Source organism: Setaria viridis, chromosome 2, assembly GCF_005286985.2.
Source record: "Setaria viridis chromosome 2, Setaria_viridis_v4.0, whole genome shotgun sequence".
NCBI classification, from domain to species: Eukaryota; Viridiplantae; Streptophyta; class Magnoliopsida; order Poales; family Poaceae; genus Setaria; species Setaria viridis.
In genome coordinates this window covers 11965991-11992716 of record NC_048264.2, presented here as the reverse complement: position 1 = coordinate 11992716, position 26726 = coordinate 11965991, and the positions used below count along the sequence as shown (strand labels likewise).

The 26726-nt window shown below is 43.5% G+C and overlaps 2 protein-coding genes across 8 annotated transcripts; both read left to right on the top strand.

The window, feature by feature from the left end:
- Nucleotides 1-574: 574 nt before the first annotated feature.
- On the top strand, nt 575-3979 carry LOC117845061 (WAT1-related protein At5g64700). 6 transcript variants are annotated; one of them, XR_004637996.2, is made up of 8 exons: nt 581-969; nt 1127-1189; nt 1534-1650; nt 1728-1971; nt 2076-2234; nt 2492-2643; nt 2759-3010; nt 3119-3979. XR_004637996.2 is itself a non-coding variant. In XM_034725945.2 (7 exons), exons 1-7 carry the CDS (start codon nt 785-787, stop codon nt 2810-2812), a joined length of 966 nt encoding a protein of 321 aa, XP_034581836.1. In that variant the 5' UTR covers nt 578-784; the 3' UTR covers nt 2813-3056. The 6 variants fall into 6 exon arrangements, 5 of the variants coding, with proteins under 5 accessions (XP_034581834.1, XP_034581836.1, XP_034581835.1 ...); XM_034725945.2 differs by lacking the exon at nt 3119-3979 and having other exon boundaries at nt 578-969; nt 2767-3056; XM_034725942.2 differs by having other exon boundaries at nt 582-969; nt 2759-3979.
- Nucleotides 3980-4134: 155 nt separating this feature from the next.
- LOC117845063 (WAT1-related protein At5g64700) lies at nt 4135-8798 on the top strand. 2 transcript variants are annotated; one of them, XM_034725949.1, is made up of 7 exons: nt 4135-6933; nt 7053-7115; nt 7305-7421; nt 7511-7751; nt 7835-7993; nt 8200-8351; nt 8457-8798. In XM_034725949.1, exons 1-7 carry the CDS (start codon nt 6749-6751, stop codon nt 8638-8640), a joined length of 1101 nt encoding a protein of 366 aa, XP_034581840.1. In that variant the 5' UTR covers nt 4135-6748; the 3' UTR covers nt 8641-8798. The 2 variants fall into 2 exon arrangements, with proteins under 2 accessions (XP_034581840.1, XP_034581839.1); XM_034725948.1 differs by having other exon boundaries at nt 8454-8798.
- Nucleotides 8799-26726: the final 17928 nt, after the last annotated feature.

Sequence of the window (26726 nt, the reverse complement as noted above, 5' to 3'; positions counted from 1 at the left end):
TCTGCAAGAGATGCGTACGGTGGCGTCCCAAAGTTGACTGCCAGCTAATTTATTCACGAGAACTATACTTAATGACTTAATGAGCATTTTGGCTAAGGCCTGGTGAGTTATGGAAAATTTTATTGGATTTTACTGAAGTATGGTGCCCGCAAGCTTATTCCATGAAATGGCCAAATAGTCCAAATATATTTTCGAGATGCCAATGATCGCTGAAACTTATAAAGGGCGTTGTGGACTGTGGAGAGAGAGAGGGAGAGAGAGGGAGGGTGTATCTGAGCGTCCGTTTAGAATCCAAAGGCATGGAACACTTGCAAGTGAAGCATCAAAGTCTTAGTCTAGTGATGGGAATAATTTTCTTATCAATTTTCCTTTCACGAGACAAACAATTAGGGACCTTGTGTGAATTGAAGTTAATAGAAATAGGTCGGCTATGCATATTTTTTCCATCTCTGTGTCTTTATAGCTCCTCATGTTCCTAATAAACCTGGATTAGTCATTTCTACCCATGCTCTGTTCTACTATGTTTTGCGTGTGTATGTATCTTTTCAAAAAATAATGTTTGTATTTATACCTCAGTGTAGTAACACTTGAAGCCTAGAGTTGCCTACACGCTGGCAGCAACTCACGAACCTATTTTTCACTAGCTGCTTTGCTAAAGAACCAATGCGTTGGCGGTCTCCATACAGCTGGGTACTTTATATCTCCTTCACCTTCTTTCCCCTTCCTCTCATATCTTCCTTTCCCACATACCTCCCTTGAATCTCCTTTGTGTCCCAACAAGAACATGCATATTCAAATGAAGAGCACGAAGCCTTACGTGGTAGCAATCATCATACAAGTCATCTATACCGGCATGTTCGTAATCCTCAAGGCAGCCTTCAACCAGGGGTTCAGTACCTATGTCTTCAATTTCTACTGCCAGGCAGCAGCATCTGTGTTGTTGCTGCCTATTGCATTTCTTCGTGAAAGGTAAGCAGGTAAAGCAATTCATTCATAACCCATTATAAGTTGCATTGGGTGCAAAGGAATTAATCACATGGCCACCAGCCATGCATAACTAATTTCCACAGCTAGTCCCCGATCCTTATGCCTGCTGAATTTATTTCTGATTCTCTGTATCTCACAGGAAAAATGTGAGTTCTATGACGTTTGGGCTGCTGATGAAGCTTTTATTATGTGCCTTAATTGGGTATGAATGTCACTTCTCTATCATCTTCAGGTTTAGATTAACCATTTCTGGTTCAAAGATGGAAATAATTTTGATGGTATACATATGACTTTCGTGTCTGTGCAAATAAGTTGTTATGTACTGCCGTTTAAGCTTTAGTCAATGCAATAATTTTTTAAATTGTAGAAAAACCTTCCTTTGGGTGATATGTTTCGATGCAATATCGATATAAATTCATGTAGATAAATGATTGGCATAAATGAAGATTTGAATCAACAAAGATATATAATTCGGAAAAAGGTCCCTTGGATTGTATGTATTTTGAAGATGTATATATAGTTAATTATATCTTTTGGTTTTTGCAGAAATACATTTTGCATAAATCTGATAAATGTAGCACTGAGGTTGACATCAGCTACTGTGCAATCCGCGATAGGCAATTCCAAACCTGTCATCACTTTCTGCTTTGCCTTGCTATTAAGGTACACAACTACCATAACACCGATTTATATAAATTCCCAAATATATATTCTTTGGTGGTTAATTGCATGGTGTGTAGGATGGAGTCTGTAAAGCTAAGCAATCCATATAGCATAGCCAAGGTAACTGGTGTAGTGATATGCCTTGCTGGAGTTTTTGTGATCGCATTCTATGCTGGGCCGGCTTTAAGCCCTGTAAACCATCACCGTGCCTTCCATGCTAGTCAAACTTCCTCAAATCCCATGAGGAGGGTGACATGGATCAAAGGGACGTTTCTTAAGCTCCTCGGTGACATCATATGGTGTCTGTGGATCATCGCTCAGGTCTGCTCATGGCCGATTTTGCATCAGCCTAGTACAAGCAACAATTGCAAGCAAAACAATTATAGAACTATTATGAACTTAATGATCTTTTGGTCCGTTGGCAGGCTGCGCTGTTGAAAGAGTTCCCAAACAAGATGCTTGTGACTGTAACACAGTGTGTTTTTAGCACAGTGCAGTCCTTAGTCGTGGCAGCTGTGGCCGAGAGGGACTCCTCAAGGTGGAAACTAGGGCTAGATGTCAGCTTGCTCGCCATCATATATACGGTAATAAGGACTGGTATTTCCTTTAAATGTCTCCACTAAATTAAGTAGTTTTAGCCCAGTTGTTATTGAGGCTAGCTAGAAGTTGTACCGTCTTCATCTATAATTTCTTTCAGTTCCAGCAACTGTTTCTGAAAGGAAGGACCTTGTTCAGAACAATAGGAAAACTGCAGGCTAGTAACTTTGATTACCTGAGATAAAATTAGGAAATTAATGATCTTCTCCTCTTGCTGCTTGGGTGAATCAAACCAATTGGTCAGGGATTCATAGTCACTGGGGTTTGCAACTACCTACAAGTGTGGTGCCTGGAGATGAAAGGCCCTGTCTTTGTCAATACCTGGTTCCCTCTCTGCTTTGTCTTGACAATGTTCTGCTCCTCATTCTTCCTTGGGGAGATTGTTCACCTGGGAAGGTAACTTGGAACGATTATTAGATTGGAACCACATGCACTTCATCTATCATTAATGAATCCTTCTGGTTGGAGGAACTTCCAATAATATTCCCTTCTTTTCTTTTTCTTACCGAAGCATTTTAGGTGGAATCCTTCTGATTGGAGGACTTTACAGTGTTCTGTGGGCTAAAAGTAAGGAAACAGTGATTGAACCATGCGGCGATGCGGATATGACATTTAGTGCACAAGATGAGATAGAAGAGAGGAAATCTGAGGAGAATATGAAGGGTAGGGAAGAGCACAAGGAAGTATCAGCATATGCTGTTTAACAAGTGTGATCGATTGGTCTGACCAAGGCTAGCTCTTGCTCCTGCATATTCTAGCATATGTATGTATATAGACCATTTTAATATTGAAATTTCAAACCTTAGCTACAGGTATTGCCTACTCTCAAAAAATTACAACATTATCACATATTATTCATGCTAAACTTCAGAGGTGATTTGGGAGAATTCGTCTAGAATGGTGATACTTCATATTCTGCAAGAACATGCTTATTTCTAATAGCTCCTAATAGCTATGAGGTAAAGGGAAAGCACTAGCTTGGGTGCAAAGTACAATGCAGTGGTGAAGGGGATTAGAAATCTTGATGCCAACAAAGCATGTGGTGGTGAAGAGTAAGTATAGGCTTCGCACCAAAGGATCATCCGATCCGTGTGGAATCGTAGGCAATCCATATCGCTCACACGAAGAGTGCAAGATACATGAGAAGAACAGGATGATAAAGACTATGTCGGCCAAGTCAAGGATGAGACGATTTGAAAGCATGAGTCAGTGGTCAAACAAAGGAAGTGTAAAAGATTTGAAGGCATCAGGGCCTAGGAGGAGGTTTCACATGCGTCAGTACTACTAAGTAAAACCACACAGGACATACAAGAGACCCTGACAATTAGGACCTCAAAACCAAATGTTGTCTTTGCTGGTTGAGGCCTACAAACCAAGTGGAGGCGAGTAGTAGGACGCATGGCATCATTCGGAAGCTTGCATAGAGGTGAAGCGAAATCGTGAAGGTATTAGTTTTTTCCAATGTAGCGATAAAAAAGATGAACGATCTTACCCTTGGGAGTATTTAGATTGTGTACTTCATGTATGGGTGTTTTTTGTCTTTGTCTAGGTTCCTAGACATATTTGGAGTGGTTGGGTTGTGTTGTTAGTATTGGCTAGGGTTGGATAGAGAGACGGAGAGAAGATAGCATCTTTGTTCTTGAGCATTTTGTCATCCAATGCTTTAAGTGGTGCTAGGAGTGGCTTGTTATCTTAAATTTTGAAATAATCAAATGATCCAATTTTCTCTCAATATTCCTCACCTTCTAAATCTCTAATTTTGTTAGTTTCCCTATATCGGGAGCTTTTTTGGGGTGAATGACTAATATCTTGTTTAGCTGCATTTTAAGGAAACATTCTTGGGGAAGAATGATGCTAGGACATGTGCAAGAACATCTAGGGCGATCCCCTGTCCAATCCAAGAACGACCGTTGGATTTTGAGTTTTCCCCGTACCCTCTTTTCTTGTATTCTTCGACAAATTCATAGATTTGTGGTGAAGTTTAAAATTCATGAGACGCTACATCTAAAATTTCATGAACTTTGGAGATTGTTTGATGGAGTGTACCTTTTGCCAAAGATATTGCACCATGTCTTGAGAAATTGAAGGGGGCTAGTTCTCTCAAACCTATCTTTTTGAATATCTATCGGGAGAAGTTTCTTCTTGTTTATGAGAAGCTATGGTTGAAAGCTTTGGAATTTTGTATGTTATTTATCTTGTTTTGCATTTCCCCCCTAAAGATAGTGTGGCAATGTTGGGAAGAAACCAGAGGGTCCAATTTTCAAACAGTGTGGGGAAGCTGGGAAGAAACCAGAGAGGGTCCAATTTTCAAAACCATAGGATCTAATTTTTCAAAGCCGGAGGGTCTGGTTTTGAAACCATGAGCTCCATTTTTTCCGGAGGCTGTTTGGTTTTGGTTTGACTCTTATCTTGCCCCTTTCGAGTTTGATAATTGCTAGAAAAGAGGTGTTTTGTGTCAAAACAGGGATATAAGCCAAGTTTCTCAGTCGGTGACAAATTTTATTGACTCCCATACACATCCCTTATTGTTGCCATTCTAGTCCTTCAAGTTGAAACCTTAGCTTGAGCCATGCGTTTTGACATGGCAATGGATATTCTCATCATTTCCTGCATATGTGCATATGCTGTCTTCATGGTGAGACACATTATGCATTTATGGTACATTGAAATAATTTAATTAGATGCAGATATAGGTGTTACTCTAGATTGTTATAGCATAGTAAGTAATTCATTTAGATATAAATTTAGAGGGTTTCTTTATATTATTTTTTAATAATGGTATAGGTAAGTAATTCTAATGAGGATTAGGGGGTACTATAGATTAATTTGTAATGATAGATGCAGCCTTTTTTAGAAAATTGATAAATATCCAGCCTCTGCGACTGCACACAGGCAAATTTTACAGTATTCTCAGCACATCAGGTGATCACGCAAATAAGGAAAACAGTATGCAAACGACAGGAAGAAATTAAAAGCAAATGATAGAGGCAGATAATTTAGATGTAGATGTAGTGGTCACATTAGACTATTTTCATAATGGATAGATAGATAATTTTGTGGACACAACATATTCAATGGCTATTATTGATGATGATAATTAGTCTACCGAAATAAAAGCGTGATGTTTATAATTTTTGTGAGAATTTCTAGGCTTCATCTTTATTTAGCATGTCTCTGCGTGGAACTGCGGATTAACATAGAGGCTGTAAATGGTATCTCCCATTAGTAACAGTAAGATGCATATTTCGAGAAATTTTCTTTTCTCTCCATAAGCTGGCCTTTCGTTTTGTTCATAAGTTAAAAGAGGTTTTCAAATTATTTTGCTATTGGATAGAATAACTAGCAGTCACATGCTTAGTGAGGGGGCGACAAGCGCATTATTTATTACTCAACTTGTCACCTTGTGAAGTAAGCCAGCTCACATATATAAACAAAATACAAACCTCTCGTGGAAACAACTATAGTACTATATAGTAAGTGTATGAGCTAGCATCCTGACCAATCACATGCGCAGATTTCAGGATCGGTCAATAATGAAGTTGCTTCATATATACAATGAGCGATGAGATATCTTTCTTGCACTTTGTGAACATGTATTTTTGTATACTGCTCAATGTACTTTGTGAAACTACATGTTGCTTTTTAAAGTATATCTTGGGAACATAATCAGGAAGAATCAATTGGTCATCTTTCGTTTTCGATCCCCATCAAATTAAGATACAGATTCAAAGTATGCATGTCATTTGTGAAAGCTATAACTTTATTGATGTGTGACATAAGAGGGTCTTTCTGTTTGCTTTGTAGATGGCGATAATGATTCAAAACCATCTTCCTACTTAACGCATAGCTGACTGGCCAACTACTTATTTCTCACTACTATACATAATGAACACTTTGGCAAGGCTGGCAGGTTGTGGCAAACTTGATTGCATTATGAACTAATTAATTAAGAAAGCTACTAGGATTTTAATGTGAAAATAGGAGTCATTTGCAATATTTTTATTTAATTACTCTTGTTAAGATTTGAACTCCAGATCTCGTGCCATGATTAACATGATCAACATCATCTTGGATGAGCTGAAGATATAGATAGTAAAAACGACCGGCTATACACTATAGTAGGGTACACCCTCTGGCTGGTTATCTATCTATATCTTTCTATCTTCCTCTACGTGTGTTTACACCTCCTGATATTCATTTGTTGTTCTTCCTACCCAGGGAACTTTTCTACAATGTTTGTGTACACATGTCGTCGCAAAAAAAGTGTTTGTGTAATCGTGTATCTGCTCTCAGTTTACCTAAACTTGAAGCCTATATAATTGCATACATGCTGGCAACAACTCATTATGCTTTAGTTTCCTTATCTTGCCTAGCTGCTTTGCTTGGCAACTAAAAGTAGTTGGTGTTCTCCAGTACAGCAGGGTACTCTCTCCTTTGTAGCACTAGTCAAACCTTCCTCCCTTATCCTTCCTGGCTTCCTGCCTCCTCCCAAGACAAGAACATGTATGTTCAGATGGACACCAAGAAACCTTATGTTGTAGCAATCCTCATACAAGTCATCTACACCGGTATGTTTGTCGTCCTGAAGGCGACCTTCAACCAGGGGTTTAATACCTTTGTCTTCACCTTCTACTGCCAGGCAGCAGCATCTGTTCTGCTGGTCCCTATTGCGTTTCTTCGTGAAAGGTAAGTAATTCACTAATTACCCATTACATGTCGAGTGCAAGGAAACTAATCATATGATCACTAGTCATGTTCCTCTAAGGTCCTCATGCTTGCTCGATCAATTTGTACATAATCTGCAGGAAAAGTGTCCGTTCTTTGTCATTTGGGATGCTGTCGAAGCTTTTCTTATGTGCCTTAATCGGGTACGAGTGTCACATTTCTCTACCCTCTTCAGGTTCAGATTAAACATTTTTCTCTGCAAGGATGAAATTAATTGTGATGGTATATGTATGTATATCCTTGTGCATATAGATCTTGTCGTATGATGCTGCATCTGTGCTGTAATATACATTATTTCAAGATGTACTAATTATATCATTTACTTATTGTAGAAATACATTTGCGATAAATATGTTAAATGTAGCGCTGAGGTTCACATCAGCAACCGTGCAATCTGCAATAAGCAATTCCAAAGCTGTGTCCACCTTCTGCTTGGCCCTACTATTAAGGTATACACTAGCTACTACGACAAGTCTATTGATATAATTTCACCAGCCTATACTAACTAGGAGCAAATCAACTGCATATGCTTGGGCAGGATGGAGGTGGTAAATCTGAAAAGCCCATACGGCGTGGCCAAGGTAACCGGCGTAGTGCTCTGCCTTGCAGGAGTTCTGGTCATCGCCTTCTTTACTGGGCCACCTTTCAGCCCTGTAAACCATCACCGTGCCTTCCAAACTGGTCGCGCTTACTCTTCTACAGGGCATGCGGCATGGATCAAAGGGACATTCCTCAAGCTCTCCGGCGACTTGGCATGGTCCCTGTGGATCGTCTTTCAGGTCTGTTCATGGTCGATGTATACATCAGATAAAGTCTTCATGTATGTTCTGAACTTCATGATGTATTGATCAATTATATTCAGGCTGCGCTGCTGAAGGAGTTCCCAAACAAGATGCTAGTGACTGTGATACAGTGCGTTTTCAGCACGGTACAGGCGTTGGTTGTGGCAGCTGTGGCCGAGAGGGACATCACAAGGTGGAAGCTCAGGCCAGACATCAGCTTGCTCGCCATCATATACACAGTAACAACTATGATCAGCTTCTTCCTTCAACTGTTGCTCAATTTTCACTAGTCGCAATAACTAGCATGTCTTAATTTGTTTCTGGAGCAAAAGAAACAGCAGGTTATTAATAACTTAGTAGCTTTGATACAGTTTCAAAAATTGATCATAAAAATTGACGAACTAATGATGTTCTTCCTTCCGGGCTGATCAAAACGATTGGTCAGGGATTTGTAGTTTCCGGGTTATCCTACTTTTTGCAAGTATGGTGCATGGAGATGAAAGGTCCCGTCTTCTTCGCTGTATGGATGCCGCTCGGCTTTATCTTCACAATGTTCTGTTCTTCCTTCTTCTTGGGAGAGATTATCCACCTTGGAAGGTAACTAGAACGCAATATTAGAATGCAAGGATCGGAGTTGCATTAATTGTCCATGAATGAATAGGTGGAACCATAAAAATTAATCTTCTTTTTTCTTAACAGCAGCATCTTGGGCGGAATTCTTCTGATTGGAGGGCTTTACAGTGTGCTTTGGGCTAAAAGCAAGGAGACTACGATTGAACCAGCATGTAGTGTGGAAAGTGCTCAAGATAGTAAAGAGCATATGAAACCTGTGGGGAATCAGGAGAAGGAACAGGGAAGGGCACGAGGAGGAAACATCAGTATATGAAATTCAACAAGTGTGATGTATTGGTCTGACCAAGGATAGCTCGTCATGTATATGTATATGAATTTTATTGCCAACACCATCCTGAAAACCAATGTAATATTTAAATTCCTACTTAGCGGCTCTCTGTTCCTAATTAAAGCTGCTGTTTAATCTGTTCACCCATTAGTGGCAACATCGACATGGTCATGGAAACCCAGCCAAACGAAACGTTGTCGGCCTGTCGACCATTACACCCGGTCGATTGCTGCTTTGGCGTTGATGCATTGCATCACGATCTTCTTGCTGGAGACCAGCTACATTGATCTCCGTGGGCTGCCGCTGTGACGATGTCTGACAATCATCTTGCTAGACGCCAGCTAAATCGCTATATTAGATTTCCAATTTTCAGGAGTTGTCAAGCAACCAGCTGCTTGAGGGTAAAGTCAGTTTTCCTTTCTTTTTTCTCCACAGTGACATCCTCAACAAAGATATCATATCACAGATTACAAGAGTAGATTTTTAATAACTTGGGCCGTGTGGCTCTTGTCGTGGCCTAAGTTTTCACTGTACGTCTTCTTAATGATTAGTGGCCCAGCTTATTATTCCATGGGCCCCCAGATGTCAACCCCAAGCACAACCCATAGGCCAAGGCCTGGTGTAAACCATCTACCCCGTGCAACCTTAGAAACTATGAATCAAGGTCAGAAGATGCTAATCCAATGGATAGGGTTAGTGGTGGAATTATTTTGCAGTTAAGCCCCCCACCCGCCGGCCACTTTTGATGCAGCACCTTTTCCATGATATGTAAAAGTGGCAAGTGGCCGACGGGTGGGGGACTTAACTACAAAATAATCCCACCACTAACCCTATCTATTGGATTAGCATCTTATGGTCTTGATTCATAGTTTCCAAGCTTACATGGGGTAGATAATTTGCACCATATACGTTCCCTGGCGTCATCTCTCGAGGATTTTTTTTTATTTTCACATTTTCTATTTTAATGTTTTGTAAAATATATGTTCGAATAAAAAAATTACAAATATGTACCTACATAGCCATTTGGATTGGTGGAATGTCTCTCTTCCAGCCACCTTACCACCAATTCAGTTGGCGATATGTTCCCTCTCTACGTAGCATATTTTTAAAAACCGTAAATTTTTCATATCAACTCGGATGGAGATAAAATTAATATAAAAATTGTATATCTTGATGAGATCTAGAACATTGTAATTCAAAATATTTTGATTTGAATCAATCTTGGTACCAAAATAATCAATACAATGTTAATATCTGAAGTTCTAGATCTGAACATTGTATTGATAACTTTGGCACAAGATGGCTTCAAATCAAAATATTTTGAATTATAAAGTTGTAGATCTTGTCAATATATATAGGAGCTAATCACGTGCATGCAATCAGAGCACTAGGAGAAGCACACCCCGCGCGCAGAGAGCAAATTGTGTGCATGCAAGAAGAGTTGTAGGAGTAGCATACTGACTTCTTATCGTCACATGGAGCAAATCATGCCATCTCAGTTACTTTGTTCAGTTTTCTTTGAGTGATGATAACTTCCTCACTAAGTTTCAGATTTCGAATCCATTTCCACATTTATGTTCCTTACGATTTTATCTACGAAATACGACCCACTTTCGAGCATCATAAACCGCGACGAGTGACGTTCCTTATTTCGGTGCGTCACTAAGATAATGACGAATGAAAATTCATCCCACATGTCGTCATAAACTGGCTCCTGCGTAGCATGCCACATCGGACCACAGTTTGATGTGGCATGATGGTTGTGACGAACTGTTTCATCATAGATTTAATTACATCCGGTTCTTATTAGACTGAGCCCAATAATTGCTATCGTCATAGATTGATTTAGGCCCAACTTGTTGTGCCGAGCCCAATAATTGTTATCATCATAGATTGATTTAGGCCCAAATTGTAATAACCCTAGTTTTTAGGGAACCTTGCAAAAGGTTAATTAGAGAAATTAAGGGTACAAATCACACTTAACACTCTAGACCTTGCCATGTTTGAATTTCATAGGCACTTAACACTTGAAATCTCACAAAAGGGGCAAATCAAAGTCAAACTAAGTCAAATAAGGAACTAAGTGTGAAAAACAAGCAAACTAGGTTGGGAAGGTAGAAAAACATTCGAAACACCAAATCCCAACTTTTGGAAACTTTTCAAATTTTCAAATGTCCAAAAAATGCCTTAAAAAGTTCTTTTGGGGGGTAGTTGTTAAATTCAAATTTTATATAACAACTCAACTTTTTGCTAATATAAAAGTTGTACAACTTTTCAAAACAAACAACTTTTGCTATTTGATCTTTCACTAGTTTAGAGTGGAAGCTATTCAAATTTTAGGTCAAAGTTCAGCCAAAATTCAAACTTCATTCAAGTTTCAACCTATCTCTTTAAACCCGCGTTCTTCCGAAGTTCACACTCTTTTATCTTCCAATCTAGCCAAGTTTTGCACCTGTAAGCTTTTGTAGAGTTTGTAGCCTGAAGTTTCAACAACAACTTCTAGTTTTGAAAATTTTGAAGTTTGGTTTCAAATTTCAGCGCAAACTGGCTTCAAACACACTTTCCCTGCACGCCACCGCGTCGCACCCCATATGCAAAGCGCGATCACCGTGCCCCGGCGCGTTGTGCCACGCCATGCGGCGCCTCAGCGTTCGCGCAGGCCGCCGGCCAACCCTCACTGGTGACACGACCCGATGGCCCCGGCACTCGCCCAGTCGCCGGCCGATGCCATCTTCCTCCGCCCAAGGCAAAGATCTCCTCCGGCCACTCCTCACGCGCGCCTCTGTCCGCGCCTGCGCCCGGGGGGCCAAGTCTCGGCGCGCCATCGGCTCCACTGTCGGCCAATGCTGCCGGTGATGGGACAAAACGAGCACCCCTCCCCCGACCAATCCTTGCGCGCGACCAAGAGATCCTCTCCGCCCGCATATCCTGCCCCGCCAACCCCCGGAGCTCGCCCACGCATGCCATGCCATCTTCGGCCAATCACCAAGCCCGCCGCGCCTACGCCAGTCGCCCACCACCCTCTTTCCCTCCCCCGGTCGTCGTCGAGCACCGAGGCATCCTTAAGTTCCCTCGCCCTCGGCCCGCTATAAAAGGTGCCCCAAGCCTCACTGGTGCCCCATCGTGCCACCTCTCCTGCCGCCAACAGAACCAGAGCGCCACCACGCACCTCACCACCGAGCTCCACCCTCCGGCCATCCCCGCCACCCACTGAGCCCGCAGGTTCTCCACGCACACTCCACTCGAGCCTCTCGAGCCACCCTTTGGCCACCCGTGCCTCTGCCGTTGCTGGAGAAGAAGCTCCTCTACCGCGCTAGAGACCTCGCTGTGAACTGCCGTCGTCGAGCCACCTCCACCCCTGAGCCCCTTAGCGCATCTCTTCGCGGTGAGCCCCTAAGCACCCCCGTGCCCTTCCCTAACCCTAGCAGCGCCACCGCTCGCTGGATTGATGCTGGCAAGCCGCCGGTTGAGCCCCAGGGGTGACATTGCAAGTCCCCAAATCTTTTCAGGGGCCTGAGCGTGAAATATTTATATTTTCTATTTTTCTTTTGATTTAAAAAGGCTGAAACTTTGGAAATGCATAAGTAAATGTAGAAAAATGCTTTGGAAATGCATAAGTAAATGTAGAAAAATGCGAAAAATACAAATCTAACATTGTTAGACTCCTAGTGATGAGTAGTTTTACAGAAAAATGGTTTTGGACATGTTATTGTTGTGTTTTTCCCTTAGGATTTTATTTTTGTGTTTAAACTAATCAATGCTTTATAAATCATGGAAAAATGAGAAAAATATGAATCCACCTTGGTGGATTTAATTTTGGCATGCTTGTTTTGAATAGAAATTTTGCAACACTAGTTTAGTTGTGAAACTCACTGAGTTGAGTTAAATGCTTGAATGCTAGGTGTGATCTTGTTATATGCTCTATAAATGGAAGGAAATAGATAAAAATGCAAGATCACTTTTGTTAGGTTCTTGATGCCTCTTTTTATCTAGGAAAAATACTAGCTTCTAGTTGCTACATGTTTTAACTTGCTTAATTAAATGCATGTGAGTAATACACTTAATATGGTAAATGTTACATTAAGTTGTTTAAGAATTCAGAAACATGATAGCTTTCCAAATGAATGTTAAGCAACCCCAAAATAACCCCCACCTTTCTTTGCGAAGTCTAAGATGTTAAAACCTTATATGTGTACGCAATCACCATCAAATCAAACCTGGGGTTTAAAACACGAAAGCACTTTACCTTACAAAGAACTTAAGTTTAAATCTTGTCTAGGTGCATGTGGTCATTGTAAGCTTTACACTTCTGCAATAATATCTTTTGAAATGCATCTTGCATATGAAATCGTGAAATCTTGAATTGTTGCATATGCATCTTGTGTAGAAGCGAATATTGCAGATGGAACTTATGAGCTGCTTCAGATGACCGAGGAGGCACCTGCAGAGCTGCATTAAGTCAAGGCTGAGCAACCCAGGCTTCCAACGAGCTTCCCACTAACCTAGATCAGGAAGGCAAGCCCTGGAGCATAACCCTGATTTAAAGTTCATGCAATATCTATGCTCCTTGTGTTTGTGTATTTAAGTTCATAGGAGTTGATTGAAAACTTAGCTGTATGATCTCAGGTACTTATGTTTGAACACTAGTATGATAGGTCGAGTAGCTGCAATGCTAAATAGGACTCGGTAAAAGTTGAGTGATTTCCTATCACTCGCGAGTTATAGGAATTGCTGGCTTACTTATGCTACAACCATAAGGATGACGGGCGGGGCCGGGCTTTTGGTCTGAATTGGTGGATTGCCCCGTCTATCTAGCAATAAAAATGCTAAGGCTGAAATGTGTCAGTGTTCGTGGTCAAGTGTTTGAAAGTACTAATCTCATACCTAGTATGGGATAGGAAAGCCTTGTACCTGATTGAACCGGGGCGTGGCTTTATCCCTACTGTCTCTGGAACGGAGTTTCCCCTGGTGCATCATGTGGGTACAAGTGCAGTCACGATACAGCAATGTTCCGGGACCGTGGGGCCTTGTATCCAAGGGAAGTAGGCCTTGTCCACATGCTCGAGGATTGATGGGGACGGCTGACATATGTGGACTCGTCGTGGTACGCAATGTCGTGGGGTTAGGTTCACCTTCCAAGGTTTGAAAACTCGATTCGAATCATCTGCCTCTCACAGGTTGAGACTGCTTGCTCACTGTGCTGCACTGAGTAAAAAGTGGAACAGAGAATGATTATCTTAATGATGATGCTTGGAATAAAATGTCTTGAACAACATGCTTGCTTAGAATAGGTGCCTACCTAGATTGGTTAATTAACTAGAACCTCATGCTAAAATTTGAAAGTAAGGACCTATCTTAGCTGCTTTTGGCAAAAAATAAACCTCTCAACCAAAAAGCCTTGTATGTCTAGAAGTTGGTGGAGTAGCTACCACCCGACAGTTAAGCCTTGCTGAGTATTAGTATACTCAGCCTTGCTTGTGGCTTGTTTTTCAGGTAATGTTGTAGATGTTGTTGTTTGTGCTGCTAGCTTGACTTGGCCGACCCAGCTCCCTCCGGGTTGGACGGTCGAGTCGGACCCATCCTCGGTCGGCGAGGATCGTGGTAACTAATGACATGGCAGGCTTCACCATGACATCACTGCTCCGACGTCTAGTTGTCGCTTTATTTCCACTGCTTAAACTCTGAACAAGTTTACTTTATGCACTTTTGAACTGTTGTGGTGTAATAATTAAAGTGGGATCTATGTTTTAATCTACTAAACTGTTGTAATCTCTAGACTCGCCTTCGTGTGAGTATGCTTTGTTTCGATCCGAGACAACTGGTCTATCGGGTGAAACCCGACGGACTACCAGATTGACTTGATTAAAGTGTCGGTTCGCATGTGAGGTGACGTTGAGTACACTTTAGCCAGGTTAATTTGGGTGGTTCTGCAACACAAATCTTCTTGGACCAAGCCCAACAATTACCAACGTCATAACTTGATTTAGGCCCAATTCTTATTGGATCAAGCGCAACATATGTTGACGTCATAAGTTTGTTTAGGTCCATTCTTAATGGATTTAGCCAAACATTTGCTGGTGTTAATAACTTTGTTTAGGCCCACGAAATAATGGGCTGAGGGGGCGAGCCCATAAAATTTTGGGCCCAGTTATTTTCGGGTGTAGCCTAGGTAACGCTTAATTAAAAAAATAATCTAATTTAATATTACATAAAAATCAATGTGGTAATTGATAGCACAAATAATCTTTCCATACCACACATACAAATAAATGTTTCTCATCACACTTCACACATTATTATTCATGATCAAAGAACAAGCACAAGCATATTGTCCCTAAGAGATCACAAACCACTACACATGATATCTCTCTGACCAAGAACAAAGCTAGCCAAGAAACACATTGAGCACAAACCACAGTACTCACAAACCAGCACAAGTAGCTGGGAGGACATGAGCAGATGTCTAAGAAACACATTGACCTTACCCTCTGAAGTTTAGGAGTTGACGAAGGAGGTACGTAGTTTCTCTTACTACTTTCTTCAAACTCTCAATCTCCTCAGATTGCATTTTCATTGCTGCATCTGAAGCTTGTGCCTTCACCTTCAAGTCGCTCAACATTTACTCATGTTCAACAACTTGTTGTCTTAGTTCTGCAACATTTGTTCCTGTTTCACAACTTGTTGCTTAGTTCTACAGCTTCTTGTAGCCCTTCCAAAGAAATATTAGATCTTGAGCTTGTAGCTGAGGCTGGCTGCATCGGCCACATAATTAAGGAAGGAACTTAACTGTAAATCATGAGGACCAGAATTTGGTACTACAACCTCAAGGATTTTTTTCAATATTTCAGCCTACAAATGAAAGGAGCAGAAGTCAAACTCCAATCTTAAACAAAGCAACTAAATAAAGTAAAGAATACACGAGTAGGATAGTCACTTGTTTAGTTACATACAACGACATGTGATTGAATTTTAGCAATGTAGGAACGTGATACTAGGCCCTGCACAATAAGTATTTGGTCAATTATCTTAGATATAAGAATAGAATATACCATGACCATAGAAATGCAGATGTTGGCCTTGCAGATAGATCTAGAGCATCCAATGTAAGAGAAGGATCCCAAATCTAACACAATACACTGAGAAATTTACTTTTCGCTAAAGAAATACTCCAGCAGTATGGGGTAGGCGTAACTAGGCTCTACTCCAGACAGAAATAAACTTGAGCAGAGTGCTCTCTGATGAAGTAGATGTAGATCCAGAAAATTGGAGGGGACTACATAGAAAAGAAATGAGATTCTCTCTTGTGGAGCTCGAAGATGCAGTGGTGCATGGTTGGACGGGACAGCCGATGCTTGCGCGACATCCTCGCTCAACTGCTCAACTGCGCAAGCATGGGCGCAGCCGCTGCAAGGATGCTGAGATGTTCCTCCAAGAGTGCCGCCACCCATGCCGCACCTTGATACGTGCCACCCATGGAGCTTGCCACCGCTTCTGAGGTACCCCTCGACCGTCGAGGTCATCTGCCACTGCAGATCTAGTTCGGCTTTACAATAGAGAGGAGAGTGCTGATTTTGAAAATACAAGGTGGGAGTTTGAAAGGGCACTGCAGTAGCCATGTTTTTACTATTTGGGGGGAGGCGAGGGAATACAAAATTTGAATATCCCGCTTTCAAGTTCCTAGGCGCGAAATGAAAATTTGGTAAGCTGCACTTGTTGCGAGGTCACTAATAAGATTGTGCGCTCTTATTGGACCCATTTGTTAGTGAAGCTGAGTGCATTTCATCTTTGCATACAACATAGGTGGAAGACAAATATCTAGAAGAGGCCCACACTTCAGTGAACCTGGGTGCGTTTCCAGTCGCTGACCACAAAGGGAAACAGCTGCTTTCTCCAACTATAATGCCTACGCATCTATTTTGTAACTCATGTGGATGTCAAGATTTTCCTTCTTTTTATCCTAACTCATGTACCCGCTGAATATTTTGCATGCCTACCCGTGAATGAAAGCCTGCATATTTTGCCCTATACTTGTGGTAGGATTCCTGATCAATGTAGGTCTGCATATTCCGAGCATACCATGTATTTTCATGGCTACTGTAATCCCGTGAGGCATCAGCTGGGGAGAAGGTGCACTGTGTTATTGATAGGTCATGGTGCTCCAATAAATAGGCGTGCTCCTAAGGCCTTTGATCATCGGCTCTTCATTTTACATGCATTGTTAGTGGTTGTGCTAGGCAACATACTTGGTTCTGCGCCCTGTGAGAGGTGAGCTTATAGCTTCTGCATCTTGTTTACAGGTTATCATCATTGCTTGTGGTCATTGCTTATCATTTTTAGTTCTGTTGGTAAGTATCTGTAGGATGATGGCTGGTCAAGCGAACAGAGCAAGCGAACGGAGTAGGCAACTTTGACAGTGTGCCACCTCCGCAGTAGCCAGGCTTCATTGATCCATATGATCTGTACGACATGGAAGAAGCAGACGAGGATGAAACAGAGGAGCTGAAGAAATCTGAGTTCGCTTGGCCGCAGGACCACAGTTACACTCGTGTGCTTCGTAATGATCGCTTTTGTGTGCCCTTGCTGCTTTCTTACCCACCAGACGTGGCATATTCGTGACATCCTGCAGCATGCTAGTGGCATTGGTCACTCGGGTCGTGTTACCCTGGACCCAAAGGCTAGGCATCGTGCATTGGATGACTATCTCCGCAGCAACCCTCATTTTGCTGCATTCTATGCTGCAGCAGGTATGCCGGAATAAGCTTATGCCATATCCATCTCCATGACCGTGTCTATTGTCTCCTCGTTGCCATGTTCGTGTCTGATGCATTGCTTTTGTGTGTTGTGACACTTTCGTGTAATAGAGATGGCTTTATTTGTATCGTCTGGATCAGTAGTTTTAGCCTGTTGGTGCCTGGTGACAGTGCACTAGTTTAGTATTTCAAATGTGTATGGTTTCGTTGTTGTGTGTGTGTGCGCCTGTACCACTGTATGAGTGTGGATCTATGGGGATGTATCATATATGTGTACTTAAAAATGCGATCTAAAAAGAACAGTCATGGTTTGTTCATTTCTATTTCAAAATAGAGGAACTTACATTGTGTATCTTCTTATATAAGGTGATAGTCCTCTATACTCTGCTACCTATTTAAGGCACAAAAGAAATCCCATGTTATTCATTGCCTCTGCTCTCCTCCCCGCATCTTTCCAATCTCCGCCGCCCGACGAGCTGCTCGTCCTTATGACCAAATCCACCAGCATGGCTCAGAGCCAGACAAGCTTCTCAGAGCGCACCAACACACTCTTCTCCATGGCAAAAGACCTCTCCCAGGAGTTCGGTGCCCACGTCACCGTCATCGCGTTCTCCCCTACCGGTGAGCCCAAAGCCTACGGAGCACCCATCGCCAACTCCATCCTCCGCACCTACCTCCCTGAGATCCATAGCTCACCATCTCCAGCTTGTTCTGAAACGGCGGAGGAGGCTGCCGCTAGGGTTGACAGAATGAAGTGGGAGGTGGAGGAGACCGCTTTCCTAGCTGAGGCAGAAAGGGTGCGTCAGGCTGTCGCATGGTCGAAGATCCTAACGGCTTAGACAAGCGCAGTGAAACAAAACAGGTGGGAGGTGGACATGGAAGCTCTAGGGGCAGACGAGCTGCTGGTGTTTGTCAAGGCATTGGAGGTGCTAAGGACCGACGTCCAATGCCACCTCGATGCAATGGAATCATCCCAAAAGGAGAAGATGCAGCCTTAATCCTTTTTTGTTAGTGCTCTCACTGCAAGATAAATCATGAAGATGTTATGTGAACTTTTATGCTACCTTAATCCTTTTGTAATCAATGCAAGAAAAATTTTATGGTCTTCTTATGCATTATATTAACATCAATCAGGCGTATGGTTCGTTGTCAGAAAATTGAATAGGCTGGACTACCATTTGCGATCCTTTATTGGGAAAAAGATGCTTGGTTTGAATTTTGGCAAGGTGAGCAAGGATTTCCTTGCTTTTGATAGAGAGCCAAATAGGATCACAATATTTGTTAATAATCATCCCATATTGATTTTCAACCTCTCAACAAATAGATGCACTATTCCAATTACATTCTCATTAAATGAAACATAAAATTTGATCCATCTTGGTTTCTCGGGGCATGCGAGTAGGAGAACGACCCATTAAGAATTAAATGAGGGAATAGCATAAATTGGTGTCAAGTAACCATGCCTACACGAGAACCAAGGACGACCGGCTGCATGGACATGGAGGATGTGACATTACATGGAGCTGGAACGTGGACGGTTGCCACGTTAATCCTCAGGTACAAATTAGAATTCATTACAATTTTTGGGAAAAATATGTACAGGCGTATGATCCGTTATAAGAAAAGTGAATAGGACGGATCAAAATGTTGGATCCTTTGTTGGAAAAATGGTTTGAATTGTGGCAAGGTGAGTAAGGATTTCCTTGATTTTGAGAGAGAGCCAAATAGGATTACATTATTTATTAATGTTCGTCTCATATTGGATTTCAACCTTAAAAAAAATTGATGCACTATTCCAACTACAATCACATTAAGGGTGAGGGAGAGGAAACAGAGCAAACAAAGCATGAAGACAGGGCAAACAGAGCAGGAAAATAGGAAACAGTCCATTGATCTTACAAACAAAATATAACAGCATAGAAAAAGATGGCTAGTGTTCCAACAAAATCTAAAGTTACTAATTAATAGCATAGCAAAGATAACAGCATTGATCTTCCACCGGTGTGGCTCGCTCACACCATCCACCCCTCGTTCTGGGCCATGACGCGATGGCAGCTCTACTTTTTCTTGTTCTCGCCCCTCAAGGGCGCGGACTTTGCCATCCCTAGGACATGGTCCTTGACTTCATTTAGGATCCTCGACCGATGCCTCGTGCTGCGGCAGATGGGTACGCGAAGGTGTTGTCAGCGCGACGGAAGACGCACAGAGCGTCGCCCTGGGGGGAGGGCGTCTGGTAGCCGCGGCGACAATCGTCAAACGAGTTCATCTCAGTCTAGGAGTCGGAGTCGGAGTCGAAAGCATCAGCTGGAAGGGTCACCGTCAAGGTCAACTTCCAAGGTGGCGACGAGGGCGCGGGGGTGGAGGAAGCTACCCCCACTGCAGGAGGAGGCTGGGAACACGTTGGGGAGCCCCCAGCGGCCCCGTGGCGACCATCCGTGAGCGACAGCGGGTTGGGAGTTGTTTGATGCTGAACCTCTCAGTGGTTCTGAGGGTTCTGCCGATCTAGATATCCCTGCCATCCTTTATATACTCCAGGGGGCGGGATTACTAGTCGGTTACAAGGAGAAGTCCTAGTAGGATTACATGGTATGAGACCTAGTAGGATTATAGAGGAATCCTAGTAGGAGTCCGTCTTCTTCCTTCCTTGTGGGTATTTGGGATCTATCCCCGACAAGCCCCCGAGTGCTTCATAGTCGAATGCAATAGTCTTCGAGTACTTTTCAGATTCTCGCCAAGTAGTTTTAGTGCTCCTCGAGTACTTTGTTTGGCTGAATCTTCAAAGATCCTCAAAGCTGTCATGAGGCTATGGTGTGCTCAAGACCTTTGATTGTAGTCTTCATATATGGAGGGTGGCGAAAGTCGCACTCCATATGGAGTAGCTCCCGAGCCTTAGGTTGAATCGAAGAATCAGGCTAAGGGTCATTAATATCTTGAATCTTCCTTCATCTTGAAAAAATCAACTGATGGGTGTAGCTTATCAGCCCCCGAGCCTTGGATTAATTGAATAATCAATACAAGGGTATCTTAGTCTTCATGCAAGTCATCATCCAAGTAGTTTTATAGCGTCCAACCCCTGAACTTATGCACCAGGTGAGCCGTGTAAGCCACGCCGAGTAGTTATTAGCGCTTAGCCCCTAAGCTTGGAAGCTAGCTGAGCCATTAGAGATATTCCGACTAGTAATTGCCTCTTAGCCCCCGAGTTTGGGAACTAGCGGAGCCACTAGAAATATTTCCGGAGTAGTAATTGGCACTTAGCCCTTGAGTTTGGGAACTAGCTGTGCCTTTGGTGGTACGTTAAGCGTCCTGGAGCGTCATCGTCGAAGCTTGACCTGTAAAAAGAGATGCATGCATTATGTAGCATATTTGTAGAATATTGAAAACTACTGAAATTTATTCAGTGCTGAATATAAATGTTTTGTGTCATGGTCTTGTTTCGGTCATATATCTCTCGAGTAGTTAGCCTATTACGTTTAGACTTTCAGTCTCTGTTTAGCCGTAGCCACTGTGTGCCAAGATCTTTGTCTCTTGTATGCGTACGGGCACTGCCGTTTGCACAGCTGAGATCTTTGTCTCATGTATGTGTGCAAGCATTTAGGCATGACAGATGATCTGAGGCTTTCATGAATTAAGGCATGTTCTGCTCAAGTAGAGTAGTGACCTTAAGAGAAGACAAAAATGAGTAGTTGTTGTTGCAACAAAAAGAGAGCGCGATTGCGCGCAAGAGTTTGCTGCCCTCGGGCGAGTAGAGCGCGTGTTGTGCACAAGAGTTTGCTGCCCTCCGACAAATAGAGCGCATGCTGTACGCATAAGATTTGTGCCTCCTTAGGGTATAACCGTTGTGAGCCTTCAGTATTTAGTGCATCAAATTTGTGGCTATTGCCTCCAAAATTCAATGTACCAAACCTATGGCGGTGCCTCCAAAACTCAGTGCACCAAACCCATGGCCGGAGCTTCTGTAATTTGGTGTACCAAGCCTGTGGCTATCGGTCAACATGTCCCAGGAATAGTTGGCAAAAGTGTAGCTCTGGAGGGTAATTTCCGTTGAGAGGCGTACACAAAAGTACTCGCCGCGTTGCCCTGCATGCGGAAAACAAGCCGAAAAATAAATAAAAAAGTGACTTAGCTTGATTTATGGATGATTGTCGACGAAGCCCTGTCGATTGTTGATGGAGCCAACTAGTCGGAGTCGATTCCAACTAGTTGTTGATCATGTGGAACCCACCCTCAACTAGTTTTCTACTCGAGACGAGTAGTTGAAGTAGTCCGTCCTTGACTAGTTTTCTAGTCGAGACAAGTAGTCGAAGTAGGCTGTCCTCGACTAGTTTTCTAGTCGAGACGATTGGTCGAAGTAGTCGATGGTGTGAAGTCTGCCCTGACTAGTTTTCTAGTCGAGATGAGTAGTCGAAATTGTCATTGGTGAGCATCACAGCGTAGTCGAAGTAGTCATAGCTTGACCCTTGCTGGTGGCTTCTATGTGCGTGTAGTAATTACCGGCCAATTGGATTTTCAGCCGTATAGAAATCAGCGGCAGATCCTCAATGCCTCGTCTCACTGCTTGCGCTGCTTGCATGTCTCTTCTTCTGCCCAGCTCTTTCTCTGACTTCATGGCCACAACTTCTTAAATTGGTCAACGACAAAACGGAGACAGGGTAGGAATTCTGCGGCACGCATCTTGCTCTATTCGGACTATGCTTCAGAGTGGATCTCGATTTTGTAGAGAATTTGATACAGCCTCAACTCCATCTTGCCGAATAGGAATCCGTCTTGGACTATTGGGCTCCATCGTGCGCTCGTAGAGGAACCACAACATATTCATTTGCTCCTGTATGCACAGCGATAGCTTTTTAATCGGAGTGTGGGCTCTGCGTCGTGCGACACATTGAAGCAGCATTGCTTTTCTCCACCTTGGAATACGTTGATTTTCTTCTGTTGAACTAGCAGATAGGATTTGGCTTCCATGATTTGACAGCGTAGCTGCCCCTTGATGCTTGCGGTTTTTACTCTGATTCGAACTCGGTCCCGAATTGAGAGTCCGCCTCGAAACAGAACCTAGAAAAAAATGCAAATTGATTTCCTCCTCAAAGGAAACTGTTGGTCTTGTTGAAGACTGCAGCCATCACATTAGATGATGTTGGCCTCAACGACGTACGGACACACTGAGTCGCTGATTGGTCGATGAACAACACACCGAGTAGATTGATTTCATCTAATGAGGTCCTTTAAGCTCGCCCGATGATCTCGACTATCGCCCCTACCTGACGCACCAGTTGTCGGTGTTAAAACTCGGCAACCTACCAAGTTGAGTACCCAAGGTAGAGTTTTGGTTGGTGGGTGTTGCTAAAATCAAGAACTCGATGGTACACGTAGGCACGCAATTTAGGCAGGTTCGGGCCGCTAGATTGTGTAATACCCTACGTCCTGTTTGGGGTGTTGTATATTGCGCCCTGCGCTTGGGTGTTGTTTGGTGCTGAACCTCTCGGTCGTTTTGAGGGTTCTGCCGATCTAGGTACCCCTGCCCTCCTTTATATACTCCAGGGGGTGGAATTACTAGTCGGTTACAAGGAGGAGTCCTAGTAGGATTACATGGTATGAGTCCTAGTAGGATTACAGAGGAATCCTAGTAGGAGTCCGTCTTCTTCCTTCCTTGTGGGTACTGAGGATCTATCCCCGACAACGCCGATGGTGGGGAAATAGCGATTAAATAAGGAGTTCCTCGCCTTCCATGGCAAGTTGCGCCGCCTTCCCTGGGAAGCTAGGCAACCGGTGCCTCTCGAGGATGGCAACCAGCTCCTCGAAGGATGCGTGGGAATAGGAACTGGTACGGCAATCGCCGAGGCCGTGGCATCGAATAGTCGATCTGAATCGTCGATGTGCAGATGAACGACTATGAGGAGTAGGCAACACCCACCTCGGTGGCACGTTTTAATTTCCATAAAGAACCATAAAAGCCAGTTGGTCTAGTGGTATGGATTGCCCACCACAAACATGTGGTCTCGTGTTCGACTCCTAAGAAGTCACTTCTTTCTTGCCATATTTTTATCAATTTTTCACCAGCGTATTCTTAGAGTAAAAACACTAACAACTTCACAAAGAACTTTTTTTGCAAGTGCCTCGGGACCATCATAAATTGACAAATTCAGACAAAATCCAGATGATTGACTATAGATAGGAACATCACAAATATAGACAAAGGAAACTACATTAAGATTGTTCACCATAGCTAAGAACTTCACCATCTACTTATTAGGCTTGCCACCAAGCATAAATCCTGCGACTACAACAAATAAAGCAAGCAGTACATGCGCGAGTTTGACATTGTGCCTATAATTCCCAATGAACTTCAGCTCGGCAGTACGTCTTGAGCTCATTGCTAATCTCTCTAAGGTCACTATTAGCTTTTGCCAATTCATCCTCCCACTTCTTTGCATCCTCCTCAGCTTGCACCTTCTTCTTCATGAGCTTCACAAAAACACCAAAGGCCCTATCATTTCATTCTGGATCAACCTAGGTCATGTAACCGCATTGCTTCTTTTCATCCTGGAAATTAAACACCCCTTTACAAATTGTCGTTGACAACAGTAACATAAAACCACATAACCAATATCTCTGTGAAGCAGGTAGCCATTCCCAGTGGGCAGCAAGCAAACCGACAGCCAGGGTTGAGAAAGGTCCAAGAATACTTCACCACTGCTCTCAACCCATGATCACACTTGCTTTCAGGATGCCAATGTGTAGTGTCGCAGGAAGATGTCTCCAAGCAGTAGCTACCAACGGAAGAAGATGATGGAATACTCAAAATCTTCAACAAAGTCATTGTAACATGAAATCAAAGTTTAGTTTGGACTTCATAAACTATAGCCCTATCAACTTCTAACACCAATCGCATGCAAACCTAAGTGTATGATGAAATCACAATCTACTACCTTCAACCCAAATTCCCAATTCCAGAAAATCGCCTTCCCTCTGACGAAAGGGGAAAGTAGCGGCACAAAATAGGGGACAGACCTGACCGTAGCTCTTACTCCTCCCTTCGCTGCCAGGATGCGCCATTCCTGCCACCCATTGCAGATCTGTGCACCAACACCTCTAGGCTTAAGTCTTTGCCATAGCCAACAGGAGCGTGCCGATGAGTCCCTTGTAGTGTACGCCGTTGCAGATATACCCGTTGCTCTGGCCTGCAACTGGGAAGTAGACCACACTTATTAGAACTATAATATAAAAGAGTTGTCTTGTTCAAAAATCATAAACTACATTATGTCTTAGTGGTAGTGCTGACTCATCTAAATCAAGAGGTCACAGGTTCAACCCCTGCTCTGGACACTCTTACCTTTTTATTTTCCTTCCTTTTTTATCACAGACTGACTTGTGGGACCTTGCTAGATTTTACGATGAATTGGAACAGTTTATTTCTCAACTCATGCTTGCATGGGGGATCCCCCTCAGTTTATGACATTTTTGCACACCTTATTTTTCAACAAATGCTTACATGTGGGATCCTGATTGGTTTATGACGTTTTCGCGGATCTTAGGTTGTCACAAAACCACCTTGTAACAGCGAGTGATGATTTATTTTTTGCTATAGTGGCAACTTTTATGACGTTCCGTACCTTTATCACTAAATTTGCTCGGATGTGAAACTTTGTGACGTTTTCAGCCAGAAACGTCATAGATCTATGACGAGAATAAATGTGTCATAAAATTTTCATCATAGATCAACACATTTCTTGTAGAAGTTGCCTTGTTTGTTCAACAGCAATTTTTTTGTTACTCCTTGCACAAGTTTTGTTGAATCTTAAACTCTGTATGATTATAGATGTTTGCATGCTCTATCCATCCATATTTTTGGATAAATTTTTGATGCACCGATTACGTGCTATCGTGTTTGATAACACGGTAACACCTAAAAGGGTGGTAACACTAGATCTACACAGTTTATATCAACAATATCGTGTTTATAAATGACACCTCAAATCTTGACAATAGTGTGATTAGCTCTTGAGTGTCTATATCAACAAAGTTACACACCTTGTGCCCCTAGGGGTGAGAATGTGTAGAGAAGTAGATGGGAAACACCACACACCCTAATGAGGGAGGGTGACCTCTATATATATGAGCTGTTGAAGGAAGGAGGCGAACCGCTAGTAACACGCCCTTGAGGCCTGCTTTAGTCCATACAAGGACTTTTGCAGGAGACAGACGTCATCGGGGGTGGCAGGGTCGACAAAGCTGGGAGGCTGCTGGCAGTAGACAGTCTCCACGAGGTGTCCGTTAAGAAATGCATTCTTCACGTCCTGCTGGTGGATCAGCCAGGCTGAGAAGTGGCGATGCTGAGGACAATCCATATCATTGTTGATTTGACAACTAGATTGAAGGTCTTGTCGTAGTCGATGCCGTGACGCTGGGAGAAGCCACGAACCACCCATCGCATCTTGTGCCTGGCGAGGGACCCATCAGCATGGAACTTATGTCGGAAGATCCACTTGCCCGACACGACACTAGCACCGGGCGGCTGCGGGATGAGGCACCAGGTGTCATTACCGATGAGGGCCTGAAACTCGTCTACCATGGCAGCACGTCAGTTGGCGTCAGCTAGAGCACTGCGATAGTTTGCCGAAATCGGAGAGAGCGGAGAAGAAGTTGAGGCTGTCATACCCTGGTAGTGGACCCACTGGATTGCCACAGTCACAGACCAAGTGACAGGGCGCGGAGAGTGGGTGGCGACAACGCTCAACCAATCGGAGCGCTCGTCGGTGCGGTCGAGGCGGTCGCCACTGCAATCGGGGCGCGCGTTGGTGCGGTCGGGGTGCTTGCCTGACCGGTCGGAGCGCGCACCGGTCCGATCGGGGCGCTCGCCTGGATGGTCAGGGCACTGGCCGGTGCTGTTGGGGTGCTAGCCCGACCGGTCGAGGCGCTTGCCTATGAGGTCAGGGCGCTTGCCGAGATGGTCGGGGTGCTCGCCGGTGCGGTCGGGGCGCTCGCCCAACCGGTCAGAGCACTCGTCGGAGCGGTCGGGGTGGTACCCACGCGTGGCGCGGTCACGGTCAGAGTAGTCAGGAACGCGCCCGCACGTGCCGCGGTCACAGTCGGAAGCATTGAGGTCGCGGTCGGAGCAGTCGGGAGCACGGTGGAGAGTGGCGACCCGCCTACAGACGGAGCGGGTACACAGTCGGCCCGTGTAATAGGATGGTGGGGTCATCGTCAGTGAGTTCTAGAAAAACAACTGGTGAGGGCCGCAACTGCTCAACATCTGATGATGGAGCGATCGAGGTGGAAGCAGGAACACTGGAGGGGCTCGACAAAAGGAAGTCGAGCTGCAACGGG

Bases quoted from the DNA above. Each gene is read 5' to 3' on its own strand.
- LOC117845061 (XM_034725942.2), top strand. From the start codon at position 785: ATGCATATTCAAATGAAGAGCACGAAGCCTTACGTGGTAGCAATCATC. The intron at 1,190-1,533 runs GTATGAATGTCA...TGGTTTTTGCAG, and splicing joins TTATTATGTGCCTTAATTGG to AAATACATTTTGCATAAATC. The intron at 2,235-2,491 runs GTAATAAGGACT...CCAATTGGTCAG, and splicing joins TGCTCGCCATCATATATACG to GGATTCATAGTCACTGGGGT.
- LOC117845063 (XM_034725948.1), top strand. From the start codon at position 6,749: ATGTATGTTCAGATGGACACCAAGAAACCTTATGTTGTAGCAATCCTC. The intron at 6,934-7,052 runs GTAAGTAATTCA...CATAATCTGCAG, and splicing joins ATTGCGTTTCTTCGTGAAAG to GAAAAGTGTCCGTTCTTTGT. The intron at 7,994-8,199 runs GTAACAACTATG...ACGATTGGTCAG, and splicing joins TGCTCGCCATCATATACACA to GGATTTGTAGTTTCCGGGTT.